General features: G+C 40.5%; 2 protein-coding genes across 2 annotated transcripts; both read left to right on the top strand.

Annotated features, from left to right (window-relative positions):
- The first annotated feature begins 528 nt into the window (after positions 1-528).
- LOC117947957 (sushi domain-containing protein 3) lies at positions 529-5,626 on the top strand. Its single transcript, XM_034877331.1, has 6 exons — positions 529-831; positions 862-1,063; positions 2,618-2,812; positions 3,648-3,795; positions 4,464-4,634; positions 4,754-5,626. The coding sequence occupies exons 2-6, from the start codon at positions 979-981 to the stop codon at positions 5,070-5,072; spliced, it is 918 nt and encodes a 305-aa protein (XP_034733222.1). The 5' UTR covers positions 529-831; positions 862-978; the 3' UTR covers positions 5,073-5,626.
- Positions 5,627-5,949: 323 nt separating this feature from the next.
- Positions 5,950-13,633, top strand: LOC117947958 (caspase recruitment domain-containing protein 19-like). Its single transcript, XM_034877332.1, has 6 exons — positions 5,950-6,194; positions 7,547-7,692; positions 7,851-8,007; positions 8,570-8,638; positions 10,604-10,669; positions 10,883-13,633. The coding sequence occupies exons 1-6, from the start codon at positions 6,083-6,085 to the stop codon at positions 10,996-10,998; spliced, it is 666 nt and encodes a 221-aa protein (XP_034733223.1). The 5' UTR covers positions 5,950-6,082; the 3' UTR covers positions 10,999-13,633.
- The last annotated feature ends 3,333 nt before the right edge of the window (positions 13,634-16,966 follow it).

Genomic DNA, 16,966 nt, shown 5'->3' on the forward strand with positions numbered 1-16,966 from the left:
TGGTTATTTACATGAAAACAACAGTTTTGACATTGTATAGTTAAATGTGTTCCCATGTACTATTTTCACTGAAATTGTGTCTTTCCCTGTCACACCTTTTATAAGACCCTTCTCTGTTTTAGCCTATTATCAGTTTGACTGTTCCTCCCTCTGTATTTGGTACTACTGTTGTTGCAATTTGCCATCATTGTAAATGAGCATCATGTATCACATTAAAGGTTGTGGTATTAGTTTAGTGATGGAAGGTCCTAGTTTGCATATCTTCAGTGAAGTTTGGACATAACCAAGCAACCAATCTCTTTGTGAACCAGTTCTCTTTGATTTAGAATTCTCTTTCTCTCATAAAACACTTAGGATTGATTTGTGTGTGCAAACATTAACTGTAGAAATTTGGATACTGGAGTCAGGATTGTAAGATGCTCAGTGGCAAAATGTATTCCTTAAAGGTTAACTTTACATCACTGATTGTTTTTTCATCACATGTTCTACCCTGTCTGAAACACCACATCCTGACTCGAATAGAGCAGCGGTGCGACATCCTGCCCACAAAGAGCGGGTTTATTGCTGCTGCTGTCGTCACCGTCTTGATCACAAAGTGCAGCTCGGATATCGAACTTGACCCTGACCTGATGTAATCCACAAACTAATTTCTTTCTTTGGTCGACAAGATCTCGAACGATCCCTTTATTCTCTTCGTCCTCTCGAGGGCTCATCCACTTGCGCGACAGCGGTCACAGCGCGCTGTCCAAACCGGGGAATTAGTAAACGTTAATGCTGCGGTGAGAAAGCATTGTGGGAGGACTCTGTGGATGTCAAGCTGTTCCCTGGAAGGTAGTGGTGGGCGAATGAAATCTCGCGTAGAAGCTCACGCACAACTCCATTTATACGGAATCCCTACCGGGCACATTGCAGAACCGTTGCGCAGTCTTTACGCACAACCAAAGCGCGAACTGAGGTGGGCGTCTGTCTGTCATAACCATGTCGGCAGCAACAGCTTCAATAGCAGATGTGTCCAGGACTGATTTTACAAACAAAGATGACAGCCGTGACCGGAGTAAGTCAGGTAAGACAGATGCCATCTCTTAGTCCAGTTCTATTATTAATATACAGGCTTGTATTTTAGGATTTTCCATAAACATATTTTGTGACAAGGTAGCCTAACCTCTAAACTGTGTGTCTTGGAACCCTGTGTATGGGTTACCTTGATGCTTTAGAGACTTACAGTAGCCTACTGTAGGCTACTTGTTGTGATACCAATTCCCTAACAACTTCTATACGGTTAATAGTACATAGCCTATGATATAATACATAAATCGCATTAATAAATAGGCTACACAAACATCATTCAAGCTGTCAGCTGGGGGTTTAGAAGGAAAATCAATTGAACTTCATGCGCACATTTCTTCCAGATCTAATCATTCAAAACACAAAAAAGCAGAAGTGAAACAGGGAGGCAAGGTTTTAACATCAGAAACTTCTTGCGCCGATGCACAGCTGAGCATCTCACACACACGCTCACACAGTCAAAAGCACGCACGCACACACGCGCGCGTTACATAAACGTGATGCTCATTTATTGGAAGTCCTTGTGTTACATAAACTTAAATATGGTGAGCTAATGCTAATAGCTTTCAGATAAGTGTTTATCCCAGTTGAGGCTGGGATATTTATAGTAAAAGTTGAACAGATGCGTGTGTCATTCTTTAAAAAGAGAAATATATACTTTTTTTGCTTTTTGCTAGACTTTTTGTCTTTTTGTCTGTGTGTCTGTCTTTCTGTCTGTGACACCACGAACCTTTGACACCTTGGGTGGTGTTAACATCTTTATCCTAGTGAACAGCTACTGGCAGATTATTGGATGTTTTCCCATTTGAAAATTAAAAAGATGACCACTTCAAACTTTCTCCAATGCCACAAGTCCATTGTTTTTTAGTCAAAACCAGAAGCAGGTTCTCACCAGTAAACAAGCTGGCTTTGACTTTTCCTTGGCCTAATCACATGTCCTGTAAGAATTCACTGACCTGATGTCATTGTGTTTATTTGCATTCCAACAGCTTGTGTCATGATGAAGTGACACTCTTTTGTTGGAGGTTCTTCTTGCCAGACTGCTGGCGTACACAGTGACAGACCTTCCCTCCTGTATGCTGAGCACTGTGCTGTGCTGTATGATAACCGGTTGTTTAGTATGGCTCCAGATGGCCCGTGTGTTTCCGCTGCCTCACAGGCCTTTTGTTTAATGATTTATCACGTTTCCCGCTTCGATATACTGTAAGAATCCGATACAGCGCAGCACCAGGCTGTTACAGGGGGGCTGTTGTTTTTCATGCCGCATTGTGCAACCCTACAGGGGTTCAGTGGTGATAGCTGTGGAATGATGGTCCCATCCCACCATGAATCTCATCTGCAGTGCTTCATCCTTTGTTATTGTTCACACACTGCTCACCCTGAATAGTTGTTGTGCTTCTTTTGAATTATGAGTTGTCTGATCATCTCTGTAAAAACAATTTTTCCTTTGAAGATACATTTAATTAAACATTTATTCAAACTTTCGCTGAACTTTTGATGATTAATGCACATCTAAAATCTACAACATGATTTAATTAGATTTTTTTTTCAGGTCACAACCAGGCTCAGTGCACACCCATGCCCCTGCCAGCCCTGGGCACCCAGAGGATCATCCAGGGCAATGGCACAACTGTGGGCACAGTCATTTCCCTGCAGTGCCCAGCCAAACACAAACTGGTTGGAAGTGAGCTAATGTGTGTCTTGGGCGCCAACAGCACCCAGTGGGTGGGGGAGAACTACTGTAAACGTGAGTAGGAACAAAGACCTTGATATGTCTGTTATTGGAGAAAATAATGGGAGTCATTCATACACTTTATAACCCAAATATGTGTGTGCACTTAAAATGTTCCATATGCTTTTACTGGGAGAACTGCAGCAACTGCAAAACTTCCCCTGAACTTTCTGTCTGCTCATTATTCTGAAGAGATAGGAGATATATATATATATATTTATATATATATATACATTAAACATTATGTGATAGGCATTGTGGTTATGGGCAATGTTACATGAAGACACTTGAGGTTTGATTTGGCTTGCAATAATTAATTCTTATAAATAATGTGAGGACACATTCGAGAGAAAATAATTTCTTGCTTGGGAAAAAAGCTCATTAAAAGAGATTATTAATGCAAATGGAGATAGAGAGGAATAATTTCAAGCAGGTGCAGTTAGCCGCTCTCTTGATGAGCAAGGGGAACAAGTAAGAGCAGGATCTTAATTATGTTTCAGGATCAATCATCATGGGAGAGAAGAAGCTGCCTCATGTAAAACTGAAACAAAAAAAACTGAATTGATGTTTTAATGTCCTTTCCGTTAACAGCTTGCATGTAAAATGACTTTATTTTTGCCAATCCCCACTGGTTAAATGATAATGAAATACTTGTGCTTAAGCCGTCCATGTGCCTGACTTTATTTGTAATGCCTTAGATGGCAGTGTTGTGTGTGGTACCTGAGTTTGATAAGAAATAGTTGCACATAGATTCTGCAGCCTGATGTATGGGGTTGTCTAACAGGTTGAGTGCATGATATGGAAATAAAATCGATAAATCATTCAACAGTTTTCTTCTCTCTCACTCCAGCTCTGTCTCCCTATGAGGACTATGGTTTCCGTGTGGCTGTGCTGGCATCCATCGTAAGCTTGGCCATAATCTTCTTCATGTCTGTTGCCTTCATCACCTGCTGTTTCCTCGACTGCATCAAAGAGGACCGAAGTAAAGAGCATGACAGGTGACTTAAAAGTAACAAAACCACAATGTAAAAGTCATTTATTGCAAGTAAAAGTCATTCATATCAAGTCTTTCTTAAAGGGACCCTGTGGAGAAACAAAAGCTATGGATGTTACTTACTAAAAATGCATTGTGTGTATCCCTGAGCTCTAACAAATGTGTTGAAAGCATTTCCTTCCTCATAAAACATTTGCAAAGCCGATTTTAAAGTATTTTAAATCCAGCATTGTTTAGATCCATGTTTACTGGCTCGCTGTCTCTTCTTGGCACATTGCTGCATATTTTTGTGCAACAATATGTAATTGTATTACAAATCTAAAACAAATGTATTTGGGCATGAGATAAGCAAAACAAGGACCCACCCATAGATTAACAGATTCATAGTTACTGGAGGTCAAAAACACTACAAGGAACCTTTAAGTAAAAATAAGGGCTGAGGGTCAAAGCTGATTAATGGAGCATTTAAGATAATAGGAATAGGAAAAGATAATAGGTAGGAAAGATAATATCAAGTGGAAAAAAAAATCTAATTAATTGTAGGTAATGTGCTTAGTTCTATCCAAGTAAAGGATGCAGAAGAGCAAAGATGAGAGTTAACAGAAAGTTCCCTGTGATGCATTTACAAACTAAAATACTGACTTGTAGGTTTATTTGGATTATTTTAAACAGGGAGTCAGATATGTGGCATTGGGAGGAGCAGGCCCAACATCAGGAGGACAACAGCAGGTCTCACAGCGGCCACATAAGCAGGAACAACAACAACAACAATACAAAGGACAAGGTGCTTTCACTGTGGGACACCGATTACTCAGCCATGTGTGACAACATGCAGGCCTGCAGGTGAGATGTGGGCTGACTTTTGCTCTCAAAAGTCAAAAAAGGGAGAATATTTTTTCAAAATGTCCCTGAAGACATGCAGAGCAGCAGAAACAATAACTTTCTGTCTTTTTCCTCCACAGATGTCATCAGCAGTTCGCCTACAGTCCTGGCCGCACTCCTCTGCTTTCTACTCTCCCTGGCTACAACCAGCCTCTCGTACTCCAAAATGTAGAATCTGCACAGATCTCCAGTCCACCTGATTACATCGGACATCCTCTGTCCTCCAGCCAAACTATGAAACCAGATTACAAGATCTCAGCAATGGGGCCTGGTGTGGTGTGGCAGGATGGAGGACAGCAGAGCACATTTTCAGGAGTGAACCCATCAACCACAGATGAGTCCAACACGAGGAATAGTAACCCAGCCAAAGACTTTTCCATTCGGATTATATCAGTGTGAGGACACATTACAAAGGAGGTGAATACCATCAGTCAAGAACTTATTTACTGGCCAAATATGGTGGACTGAATGATGTGCACTATAGGAAGTAATAACTGAACATTCCTTGTCTTGTTGAAATTATAATGTCTGCAGTTCTGCACAGTATAACGGCTCCATGGGCATACCGATCCGACAGACAGATTATGTGCCTTTTGTAAATTGTAATGGCACACTGCCCTCTGTCTGAAAAGGGGAGCCATTGCACTTTCAGGAAATCAGCCTTGTTGGATGGCACTCTATGTAATTAGAAGGTCATGGGACGTTCATGCCCTCAATTGAGCGTTGCAGAAACCATATAAAAATGTTGTCTTTTGTTTAAAGTTAACAAATTAAGATGTTTTTTTAATTAGTAGTTCACAATACATTGTAGACAGCTAAGGAAATTGTCTGAGAAACTCATCCAGGCCTGGAAAGTCCATTTTGTTTAGCAAGGAGAGCAGCTGAAAAGCACAACATGCCAGTGTGTACATTTTTTTAAAGAATGTAAATAAATGAAAAACTTCTACTGATAATGCAATGGTTGGAGTTCAACGTTGTACAATTCCCTTTGATAGACCAATCTGAATGTTTACATGATATAGCTGCAGCAGTGTAGTGATGTCGACTGTGTAATGAGGTAGTTTGCACACAGTTGTCTACTGAACCTTTTAACCCCGAGCTTCAGAATGTGGGCCCGGCCTGCTCTGCACTGTATCACCATTCATTACATCCAGGGCTGTGGCATTGTGGGTCAGTTAAGCCCACATGTAAACCCCTCGACATTATTATTATTATTAGGTCTAATTGACATTGGTATAAATTGAAGAAGGGAATAAAATAAAGTGATAAATGTCACTTCTGTGTTGCTGTTTGCAACAGAAAGCTTAGATCCGGGTAATCTACCTGTCAGCTCAGTCCACCGTCGGTGTCTGCGGACTGATAATCACCCTGAGGTCAGTGATGCGGCCCTATGGCGGCGCAGCGTGGTGATGTACTGGACAGCACAAACCGTCACGCCAGGGAGACCAGGAAGTTTTATCGGAAGGCTGTCGGTTGGAAAGAGCAAGAGTCCCATGAGCCGTTTGTATGTCAGTATGACAGGTTTGTGAATCACGGGTAAGATGTTTTTACTCGTTTTGGATCATTTACAGAAATCCCTGCGGGCTGACTTCCAGGAATCGCTGACCGCCTACTGCGCTGTGTGGGTGCGCCACTTGTTGCATAAAATCTCCAGTTTTAAGTTTAGTTGTTGCTATAGCAGTTATGAAATGCATTCATTTTGGCTTCTTGTGACGGAAGTATTGGGTGTTACTTAACTACTCGGCCAACTACCTAGTTTTATCTTCAGATATCAAGCCTATAAATAAATCATCAGCAGTTTGATCTTTACATTATATTATTTATTAGAGCTACGAATGAAAAATGAATGAACAATTAAGTTTCTTCCTTGTGTCAGTCAAAGTTGAAAGTGAAGTTTGGTCAAAGGCAGTTTTATCAACACTTGCTACTCTTTGTTTATATCAAAAAATTCTGTCTGACTTGTTTAAATATGTTGCCACTTGTATAAAGAAAATGTAAACTAGATTTACTTGCTGAAAAATTTAACACAGAACTAACTCTATTACATAATATAAAACTGCTGCATCTTTACTAATTGTTGAATATCAGTTGCAAGCAAAAATTTGCCTTTGTAATGTGGACATTTTTTAGAAATCCCAATGACTGATGGGAATTGCATTAATGCACAGGCAAAGATCAACAATGGTCAAGAGTAAACCCATAACCAAGACTTCCTAAGAGAAACTTAATAGGAGATCTGCTTCTATGCTCATCACCTTTTTGTCATTATGACCCAAGTGTCCCTTTACACCTCAGTGATGAAGATGTAGCAGGGGAGGACATCAACAGTGAGTTGGGAGGAAAATGTGGGATTTGGTGGCAGAAATCGCTATAAAATACAGCCTCAAATGAACATTGAGTTGAACCATGCAGCTCCTGTAACAGTCTTCAAAAAACTGAGATCTACTGCATGCCTCACAGGCTTTACATTAGAAAATCTGTCTGTTGTTTATGCACGCCCTAACTCTGTTGACTTGGTATTCATGCCGGTGTTTTAAAATGGACAAAAACACATTTCTCAACAGGGGACTAAACCTCTTAGTCATTTATTTTCAGAACAAGACTGATGCCAAGACCCGCTGCGTACTAAGAAACTACTTAAGACTTGACATAAAATCTGCGGGCCTTCAATTGGAGCTTTGTAACATGCTCTAAATTTACAGGGTCATAACTTTTTGGACCTGACCACAAAATGTTACATGCAGTGTTAGATCGCTGATGTGTTTTATGAATACGATTTTTCAAGTGTATCTGTAGTGTAAAGTGCATTTTATTTGACACCGCCTCTTGCTCGTCTCTCCTTTAACACTGTCATTTCTATCGTTCTTGACTAGACATTGACGATTATCATGAGCAGCTCCAGAGGGACGCCCAGTTCCTGTGTTCAGACCAGAGGATGGAAGCGGAACTGGTGGACAGACTGGTGCTGCAGCTTAACAGGATATACCCCCAGATACTCAGTGACAAGGAAGCCCACATGGTCACTACAGATAACATTTGACAACACAAAACATCCTGTTTTGACAATCATCATGTCCTTACACTTGAGTCTGCTAAACTAAAAATGGAACTTGCAACCAAAGTATGCAGGTAAACAGGTGTGTTTAGTGATTCAATTCAGCGTATGTCTCCCTGCAGTTCAGGAACCTGAGCGTGCCCACCAGAGTGCGGCTACCTGAGCTGTTGAAGCACTTGCATGGGAAAGGCGAGGAGGCGTGTTATGAATTCTACAGAGGACTTCACATCCACGCTGAGGACGTTTACTCCAGCCTGCCCACCAGAGTCATACAAAGAGGTATAAACAGAAATGTGGTCCAGCAGAGTCACACCTAAATGTATTTTTCAGATGAAAGTCCAGAAATGCCTTGTAGCAGTTTAGTGAGGAGATCAGATAAAGGTACAGTAGAATAAGAGCAGGTTTTTTATTTTGTCATGGTCCAAATAAAGAAAATGGAAGTGACATCAACATCCAGAAAATCCAAATGGATCTGGCAAAGAAATGTGCCAGTGTTCAAACACATCATCTTGTGTGTTGGTGGTTAAAACCTGAAAACCTCTCTGCTTGCACAAGTTATTTGTTTAAAAACATTAATCTATTTATGCTCCCCTTAATTTTTCATTTGTGTTTTCAAAATGATGTTGTCCAGTTTCTCTTATATGTTTTAGGTGAGATGGGCTGGCCAATCTTCCTAAGCAGCTTCCCCGGTGTCCCATAGTGTAATTACCCTGTCTGGCCTTATGGAGGCTTATCCCCTATTCAGAGAGAAGCCAATGTGCTGCCTGGACTACAGTTCAAGCACAAGCTGTTATTTAAAGTGTTTGGTTTACCCATTAACCATTTTTACTCTCCGTTCTAGAGGTGGCCGATCCAAAATGGACTAACAATGTGGCGATCCACCCAGAGCGACATGTCCTTAATGAGAGAGGTAAATCTAATCCACACCTCGCACTGCTGCCGAGCACAGTAGAGCATTATATGAGCTTTCTGTTTTGGATTTATATTTTTTTAGTTAAAATGCATACATAGGCATCTGCTATGTGGTGTTAGAAAGACCACAGCTATTTACACGTTTTTAGCCAGTACACTCCTTGTAAATTCAATTCAATTTTGCAGGGGTATAGGGGTTAATCAGTTTGGCTAGGTATGCGGGTACAAGGCCATTCAGCAATTTGTAGGTTAAAAGGAGGATTTTCAAATTTGTTCCTGCCTGTACGGGTAGCCAGTGGATTGAGGTTAAGACAGACATTATGTGGTCATATTTCCTGGTCCTTGTCACTATCCTGGCTGCTGCGATTTGGACGAGCTGCAGCCTTCCAAGTTAACATGCAGGGAGGCCGGAAGACAGGGCTTTGCAGTAGTCTAGCCCAGAAGACACAAAGGCATGAATCCGAGTTTCTGCATCACTCTTTGTTAAAATTGATCTAACCTTTGCTATGTTGCTCAGATGGTTAAAAGCAGTTTTTGTAATAGACTTAATGTGACCTTGGAAGTTTAGCTGAAAGTTAACAGTAAACAGTTTTGCTCTTAGTGATGTCGCAACCATCTATCCCGCAGGATGTATACCTTAATTACAAGTTAACAACTTTTTGAAGCACACATACGTATGTTGTTGGATTGAGTACCTGTGTTCCAGGAAACACTATGGAAATCACATTGCAGAGACTTCACAATTTATGTTGACTAATGTATGTTATCATCAAGTATAAATGCAGTTGCAAGCAGGAACTAATATGCCAACTTATAACACTTTCTCTCCAGTGTATCCAAGAACATGTGATTGTTCTTCTATAAACTTGACTGATTTGTATTTGATTTGGTTCTATGACAACAGAGCTTATGAGTGCAAATATGCTCTGTTCATAACAGCCATTTCTCAAACCTGGATGCTCCCTTCTTAAAACTGCGTTACAATGTGATGATAACATAACTTTAAAATGAGAGGATGACAAAAATGGGCACTTTGGAGTTTCATATTTATATAAGGGGAAAGAGAATGTTCTTTTGTGTGTTGTTTGTTAGCTCTTTTCATGTTCTTTTTCAAAAGGCAACACAAATCAAGTCAAAGAATGGGTATTTGGATGGATTGCCTTTTCAAGGAAGGTGTCTAGTCTTTGCAACATTACTTTTAGTTCTATATACTGGCATGAACTGAAACCGGTGGCTAAAAAAATTGCGGACCGTAGTGTAATATTATAATGATTTGTAGTTAATGGGCTTCAACAAGCCTTTAAGCTGCAGTTTTGAAGTTTAATTTTGAAGCATGACTACTAGGGAGTTTTTTTTTTATAATATGGTACAGTTACAGTGTCTGTCAGAGTACACTGTACGCCTTCATTGATTTTCAGATAAGCCCATTAAGCCCAAAAGCTTTGTTCTTTGACAGTTGTCTACTGAACCTTTTAACCCCAAGCTTCAGAATGTGGGCCCGGCCTGCTCTGCACTGTATCACCATTCATTACATCCAGGGCTATGGCATTGTTGGTCAGTTAAGCCCACATGTAAACCCCTCAACAAAAACAGCTTCCTCTGTCATGCATTCTTTTGAACAGTGTGGGGCGTATCCACAGGGTCAAATGTGTGTCAGCAGGGAAATGGGTCATCAGTGATGACTCCCAATCATAAGTCATGCAAGGACATGATGGTTTCTATAGACAAAATGGCTTGTTTGAACAACAAGACAACTGTCTTTTCAGAGAGCAGATTGGGCTCTTGAATCTTGTCATATATTAGTGCACTTTTCAGTTTTTCTAAGCTTTCTAGTTCTTATAGAGTTATTAGGAAGACACTGACCCATGCACATTTCGTATGCCCACCAGCTGATTAAATTCATTTGTTTACAAGTGTTATTCATCACTGATGAGAACATTATCTTCTATCTTTCTTTCTGTAGGACCAATGTTCTTCCTGAGGTGTTTGAGTTTTGCTGCTGGTATTGCAATGTTCTACTATTACGGAGGTGAGTCATACAGAAAGATGGAGAAGTGTCCAGACTTATTTGTCCTCGGGCATTTAAAATGACATCTGAATATAAAGAACTGCACAAAATCAACCAAAGCCCATCCTACTCTTTTATCTCATATTTAAAACATACTCTGTTTTTGTTCATCATTTCCAAAACCCTTCCCCACATATCTTAAAAACTCATTGTTGCCACTCTCTCTGCCCACAGAAATTGAGACACTGAGAAGCACTGGTCTGTTTCTTCACTGCTCTGCAGCAAGATTTAGTAAAGGTGCTATATATGTTTTCATTTCCTCTGCTGAGGTTAGAAAGCAGACGAAATGAGGTCGTGAAGATGCTGAAATGCTTAAAAAGTAACCCTGTGAGAAGGAAAAGCTGTAAAATTTGCCACTTTGGTGTGCCAAACTCACATACTCTTTGAGTGCTAAGAATGTCACGCATTTGTAAGCACTAATTGACTTTTGGTTTTTATTATCTGAAGCTGACATCCGCGTGAGACGCTGTGTCTTGAAGCCCCACAGCTAACATCTCTTTACATGAAAAAAATGTATTGAGTCTTATCTGGATTTATTATGTGTACAGAACTAATGATTCCAATCAGATAATATGAGTAACTTGTTTTCAATCACTCCTGATTAGACCTCAGGTTGAACTAGTTGGAGTCATGCTTGAAATTACATGATTTCACCAAACTCTACATGCTAATACGAATGTAGAGTTGCCATAACAGGTACAACTAAACCAACAGAAGAGCGAGAAAGATGCAATCAAGCACAATTTGTACACATGGAATCTATTAGGAAAACACCAGTGTTAGTAGCTTAAATCTGACAGTGTTGTGCATGCAAAACACATACTGCACTACAGTTTTTCATAGACATATATTTCCACCCACTCACCCTCTTACAGTGCCTTCTAATACAATAATAAAGAGTCTGCATAAGTCTACTAACGAAAGCATTAAATACCAAAATCACACAATGGTAGGTTCGTGTCTGGCACTGGGAACGTGAAAGGCAGATATCACGAAGAAACTTTTATTTTATTGATTGAATAGCATCCATAAATACACTAGAGGGCAGTGCTTCCTCATTCAGTGTACTAAAACGGGAAACATGATGGAAAATGTTTTGGTGTGCCATATCAATAACAAACTAGAGCAACAAACAGCCACATTAAATAATAATGACAATCAAACTGATTGATTGACTAGAGTCAACTTAATTAAATGCTACATTAAACGTTGATGACCGCTAAAGAAAGACATGTGTGCAGTCCGAATGCATCTCCTACTCACTTTGAGCCCTTTCAAGTATTTCTTATAAAAAATAATGAATCAGTAGGACAGTGGCCATATTAATGATGCTTTACACAGTACTCACCTATCTCAGGGGTCTGATCTCAGGAGATTTGCGGCACTGAGATTGCATTTACGCCTCTGCAAAGAGAGAGAGCAACAAATGAGAGAGGGGAGTTAGCGAGAAAGAAGGAATGAGGAGACGGTAAAGGGGGTTGAAAGTGTCTCGAGGGTGATTGTTCAGTTTAAAGACTGGTATCCACATTCCCAAGTTGGAGCTATTAACGCACACAACCCCGATGATCATCAGCATCCTGTGATGTTGGACCCCCACAGAGCCGCTCATGTTCCACTTGAGGACTGAGATGGAGCCCTAGACATACATTATGTATATATACATATATCAATCCACAGATCGGCCTGAGTGGAGCTGTGTGTGTCATCAATCTGGCTCTTGGCTCGTCTGGCAGTTTCCACGGTTACCAATGATAGTTGTGGAGGAGGAAAATTATCAGATTGTGACGTTGGTTTGTCATCTGAAAAGTGCTTTGTCACAATTGAAGAAGATACAGAGAGGAACATGAATATTCTTCAGGTATTTAGCAGATGGTTAAGTGAAACTCAAACTGCTTTTATGTCCTTGTGTTAAACCACTGGAGTGTATAAAATGAGCATTTGCTTGGACTCTAATTGGGGTTTTAGTGACATTGATGAAACACAGTCTAATTAGGGCTTGCATTTTAACAAGCAGTTCTGCTGGGTCCGCGCTGTGTTGACTCTGACTCACCAGCTGCTGGTCCAGAGAACCACAGTCACACTCCAGCTTTGCTCAGAGCACAGAGAGTGAGAGTCATGGCACAACCAAGTATTGTTATAATTGAATGTTAGCCACAACTTGTGTGGTTGGGGGCAGATGTGTTGGTAGTGGTAAAGAGCTGTGGAGGGGAGAAAGATCTTTGAGTCAGATGAGGCACACCCAGCGTTGCATACGTTTGTTCAGCAGACCCGTCAAACCACCTGGTCAGAGCTGTCTGGAAATGAACCATGACATCTTGCTTGAACGTCATCAATACAATTAAAAATGGAAGCCTGTTCTGCTGCCTGTGTGTGCGTGTGTGTGTGTGTGTGTGGGTGCGTGTGTGTGTGTGCGTGTGCTTCACTGTGCTTTTGTGTCTGGCCAGTGCTCAGGGTCACTGTCGGGCAGCAAAGGAGACAGTGTGACCTCACAAATGCCTGACTGCAGTTGTATACACTTCCATGTTTGTCCACTGAGAACAAATGTATTGTTTACACACCAGACCCCTTTTGTCACTACTGCCGTTTTTCTATTGTTGACTGTTTTGTCTTCGTGTAGGACAATGATTTTCTGGTTAATGAACAGTAGTTGGATTTTGTGAGTTGTTGTCCATTGGAAATTTCTCTAAGAGCCTGGAGAGGTCAGTGTGTTTGTAGGTCAGGTAGGGGATTGTGAAGTAAATGGTTGGTCAGGGGAGGAGAGGCCCAAAAACATGCTGACTACATGGACGTCTATTAGAGACAACTGCACAGTAAGGCAGGAGAGAAAATGCCTATTTGTTTAGAGAGAGGGGAGCAGAGAAAGAGGGTGAGCATAAAGAATATATGTGAGCAGCAAAAACAGAAAGAATAAGTGTGTGTGTGTGTGTGTGTGTGTGTGTGTGTGTGTGTGTGTGTGTGTGTGTGTGTGTGTGTGTGTGTGTGTGTGTGTGTGTGTGTGTGTGTGTGTGTGTGTGTGTGTGTGTGTGTGTGTGTGTGTGTGTGTGTGTGTGTGTGTGTGTGTGTGTGTGTGTGTGTGTGTGTGTGTGTCTGTGTCTGTGTCTGTGTCTGTGTCTGTGTCTGTGTCTGTGTCTGTGTGTGTTCTTTGTTAGTTGCTGCGGTTCGGCCTGCAAACTCCAAAGGTTGTAATGAAGACGTTGACTACCACTATGATAAAAGCTGGCCTGTGGCCAAGTTTTCCATGATGTTCAATCTCCAATGCTTTTGTTAATCGTTCAGGTTCCATCGATCTGCAGACAGAAGCAGGAAATACAATTAAACATCAAACAGACACACATTCAATGAATGTCCAATCAAGCATCAGCAGTCTACTTGATTCTGGGACTCAAGCCAAGTTATTATAAACAGATTTACTGCCAAGTATAAATCCATATATACTTAAGTCTTGGTTCAGGGAAGTAACATGTCCATGAGTGATCACACAAAAATGCTGAATAGCACATATTTCATTTTAACAAGGGCATATGAGGATAAGGGAATCAGATGATTTATTTTTCCCTGTGCAAACTGTTTTTTTTTTTTAACTGAACTGAATAAAATGTATGTGTTTTGTATGTGAAAGATATTGTATAAATTATAATACAATGACAATAATAATACAAATGTTCTGTTCCGGTTCCTGGAGATCAGGGCCCTCTTTAATAGCTCAAAAATATAGTTTGTTGTTTCTGCACCTTGATACTTCATGGCTTTTCCAATTTAATTATACTGTAATTGCTTATAAACATGATTTGTGAACTGATAAAATGTTTAAGATGTTTCATAACTTCTGTCTGGGGTCTCAGAGACTTAAAAATAAGTCTGTTTAGATTTATAGAAAAAAAACTGGTTGATTGTGAAATTATTATTGTTATATTTATACATACATCAGTGGGGTCTGTGAGAACCCAGACAATAAGCAGTGGCAAAGCTAATGTCAGCAAACACAATAATCTCCATGTACAATTTAGTGCTTACATGAGTACCATACAAGTGGAATATCCTTTTCAAAAAATGTAGTGGGCATGTATGGTATAAAATCAACAAACTATCTGTTGACAATCTGTTGACAATTTTGTTTGATTGAATAAATATTGTGTTCACTTTTTTACATGTGATCCTTAACTCGGTGTCTACTTTCAACTTAACATCCACATACTTGTGATCATACTCTACGTTAGGCGTCAATCTATTGCTGTGGATTTAGCCATTTATGTCAAAGACAATGAGCTTCTGATTCAAAGTGCACAGAACAAAACTGAACAATAAAGGGAAGAGTGAACTGATCAAGGGAAGCTTGTATTTCCTTTTCAACACAGCTTAATTTACCAGTTCTTTAACACCTTGTTCTAAACAGATAATCAATGTTGTAATAATGAGATATCAACTAATAAAAGTTGTCATCTTTATCATCACAGGGGCCTAGTTATGACTAAAAAGTGAGGTGTGATCAGGGGGAGTATACAGTGACTCCACAGAGACATGTTACGTGTCTGTGCATGGATGTGTGTGTTTGTGGGGGATTACCAAAGGTTAACTGGTGTGATCTGCTTGGGGTGGGGTAGAGTGGGGTTGGGTTGGGGGGGGGGTCAGTGGTATGTAGGCCACTCACATCATGCACCACTGGCTCCATTTAAGCAGAGCTGGATCAACGTTAGAGGGAGGGGAGGAAGGTGGGGGAGGGCAGAGAGGGCAACGGGGTTTAGAACAGTCAAAGAAAATGAATGAAAAGATCAATGATAATGAGTTGTGTTTAATATTCTGGTGGAAACGAGGGGGGGGGGGGGCGTTTTGCTTGAAGATTTGGAGGATGGAGAGGGTTAAAAGGGGCCATGCGTTCCTAGAATGTGTGATGACTCTCAAATGCTGACCAACCCTCTTTATGATACATGCTTCTTTAAGATTAAAACATCTTATTTTACAGTTGATATGACTGATTATTATAATGATGATTAATTTCAGCTAATGTGATTTTTGTGAACACAGCGCATTTTCAAACTTAATAGAATTAATTGAAAGAGGTTCAAGTAAGAGGAAAAAAATTAAACCAAACATTTATGGGGGGCATGGACTAAACTTTTTAATTCTAAATTCTTTTTAGATTATTAAGATTATAATTTACTATTGAGAGAGGAGTGCAATAGAGATAACTATTTTATTCATTACTTCTGGAGAAATGAGTCATTATGTCCTGGCTAAGGTCCACTGAGTGCCTGTTCAATCCTTCAGAAGAAAATGTACCCTGTACGGGTTCTTTTTTATCCTAACTCACCTTACCATCTTAATGTACCTGTTTTTCCGAGCTCAGGATGTGGCTGCTAAATGCAGACATCCTCATAATCTCTGGATGTGTGAATTTATGCCACATTTAGAATTAGTTGATTTTCTTTCTTTCTATTTACTCCAAAACATGCATAGAACATGAGCACCAACACAGATTGACACATTTACATGCACATACACAACGAAGAAACATAGTAACCTTCCTTCATCCACTCCCACGAGGGCTGACAGCCGCACTAAAACCTTGTGAACTCTGACCTGGTATCAGTTATTGTAGCCATAATTCCAGCTAGCGAGTCGAATTGGTAATGAGTTGTGTCCCTTGACATTGGTGAACCTTGCTGGGATGCACATAAAAAGGCTGAAGGTTGAGAGATGTGAAGCTTCACAGACAAAAACACCTCTGGTGGGCTTGGGCTCTGTATATTTTCTCACCTAGGCAAATAAGCAGGATCCCGACTGGGACTTGCAGGAAGAGGGAGATGCTGAGGATGATTATGGGGGTAAAATGGGTGGCCCCTGCTTTAGCACAGCCTTTAACTGGACAGTGTGGGCCATCAGGAGAGCCTCATCCAGCATGCGCTCAGCTGCACTCTTCTTATTAGCATGGGGGTTCATGTTCATTGTGACTGCGCTGGTGGGTCAGGCATCTGGATCGGAGGCCCGGGGAGAGAAGAAAGTAACTAGACCAGAGATGATGTTTACGGCTTTGAGATAGCACCTGAAAAGAAAAGCTTGACAATAAACAGAAAGGCATTCTCTGTGCTGTGGTTTGTTGCAACAAGGCAGCATGTTGAGGAGACTACAGTAATTTTGTGCTTCATGTGCATTGATGGTGAGGATCTGGTTATCATTCTGACCTAATTCGTTTCGTTTCGTTTCGTTTCGTTTATTTCACACGTCATCACTGTACATTCAATCACAATTCCATGATGCACA

This window comes from Etheostoma cragini, chromosome 7 (genome assembly GCF_013103735.1).
Source record: "Etheostoma cragini isolate CJK2018 chromosome 7, CSU_Ecrag_1.0, whole genome shotgun sequence".
NCBI lineage: Eukaryota > Metazoa > Chordata > Actinopteri > Perciformes > Percidae > Etheostoma > Etheostoma cragini.

What these genes read in the sequence shown, in the direction of transcription:
- LOC117947958 (XM_034877332.1), top strand. Translation starts at nt 6,083, where the DNA reads ATGTACTGGACAGCACAAACCGTCACGCCAGGGAGACCAGGAAGTTTT. An exon ending in GTGACAAGGAAGCCCACATG is followed by an intron (nt 7,693 to 7,850) that starts GTCACTACAGAT and finishes GTCTCCCTGCAG; the next exon opens with TTCAGGAACCTGAGCGTGCC. An exon ending in ACATGTCCTTAATGAGAGAG is followed by an intron (nt 8,639 to 10,603) that starts GTAAATCTAATC and finishes TTCTTTCTGTAG; the next exon opens with GACCAATGTTCTTCCTGAGG.
- LOC117947957 (XM_034877331.1), top strand. Translation starts at nt 979, where the DNA reads ATGTCGGCAGCAACAGCTTCAATAGCAGATGTGTCCAGGACTGATTTT. An exon ending in CCGTGACCGGAGTAAGTCAG is followed by an intron (nt 1,064 to 2,617) that starts GTAAGACAGATG and finishes TTTTTTTTTCAG; the next exon opens with GTCACAACCAGGCTCAGTGC. An exon ending in GACAACATGCAGGCCTGCAG is followed by an intron (nt 4,635 to 4,753) that starts GTGAGATGTGGG and finishes TTTCCTCCACAG; the next exon opens with ATGTCATCAGCAGTTCGCCT.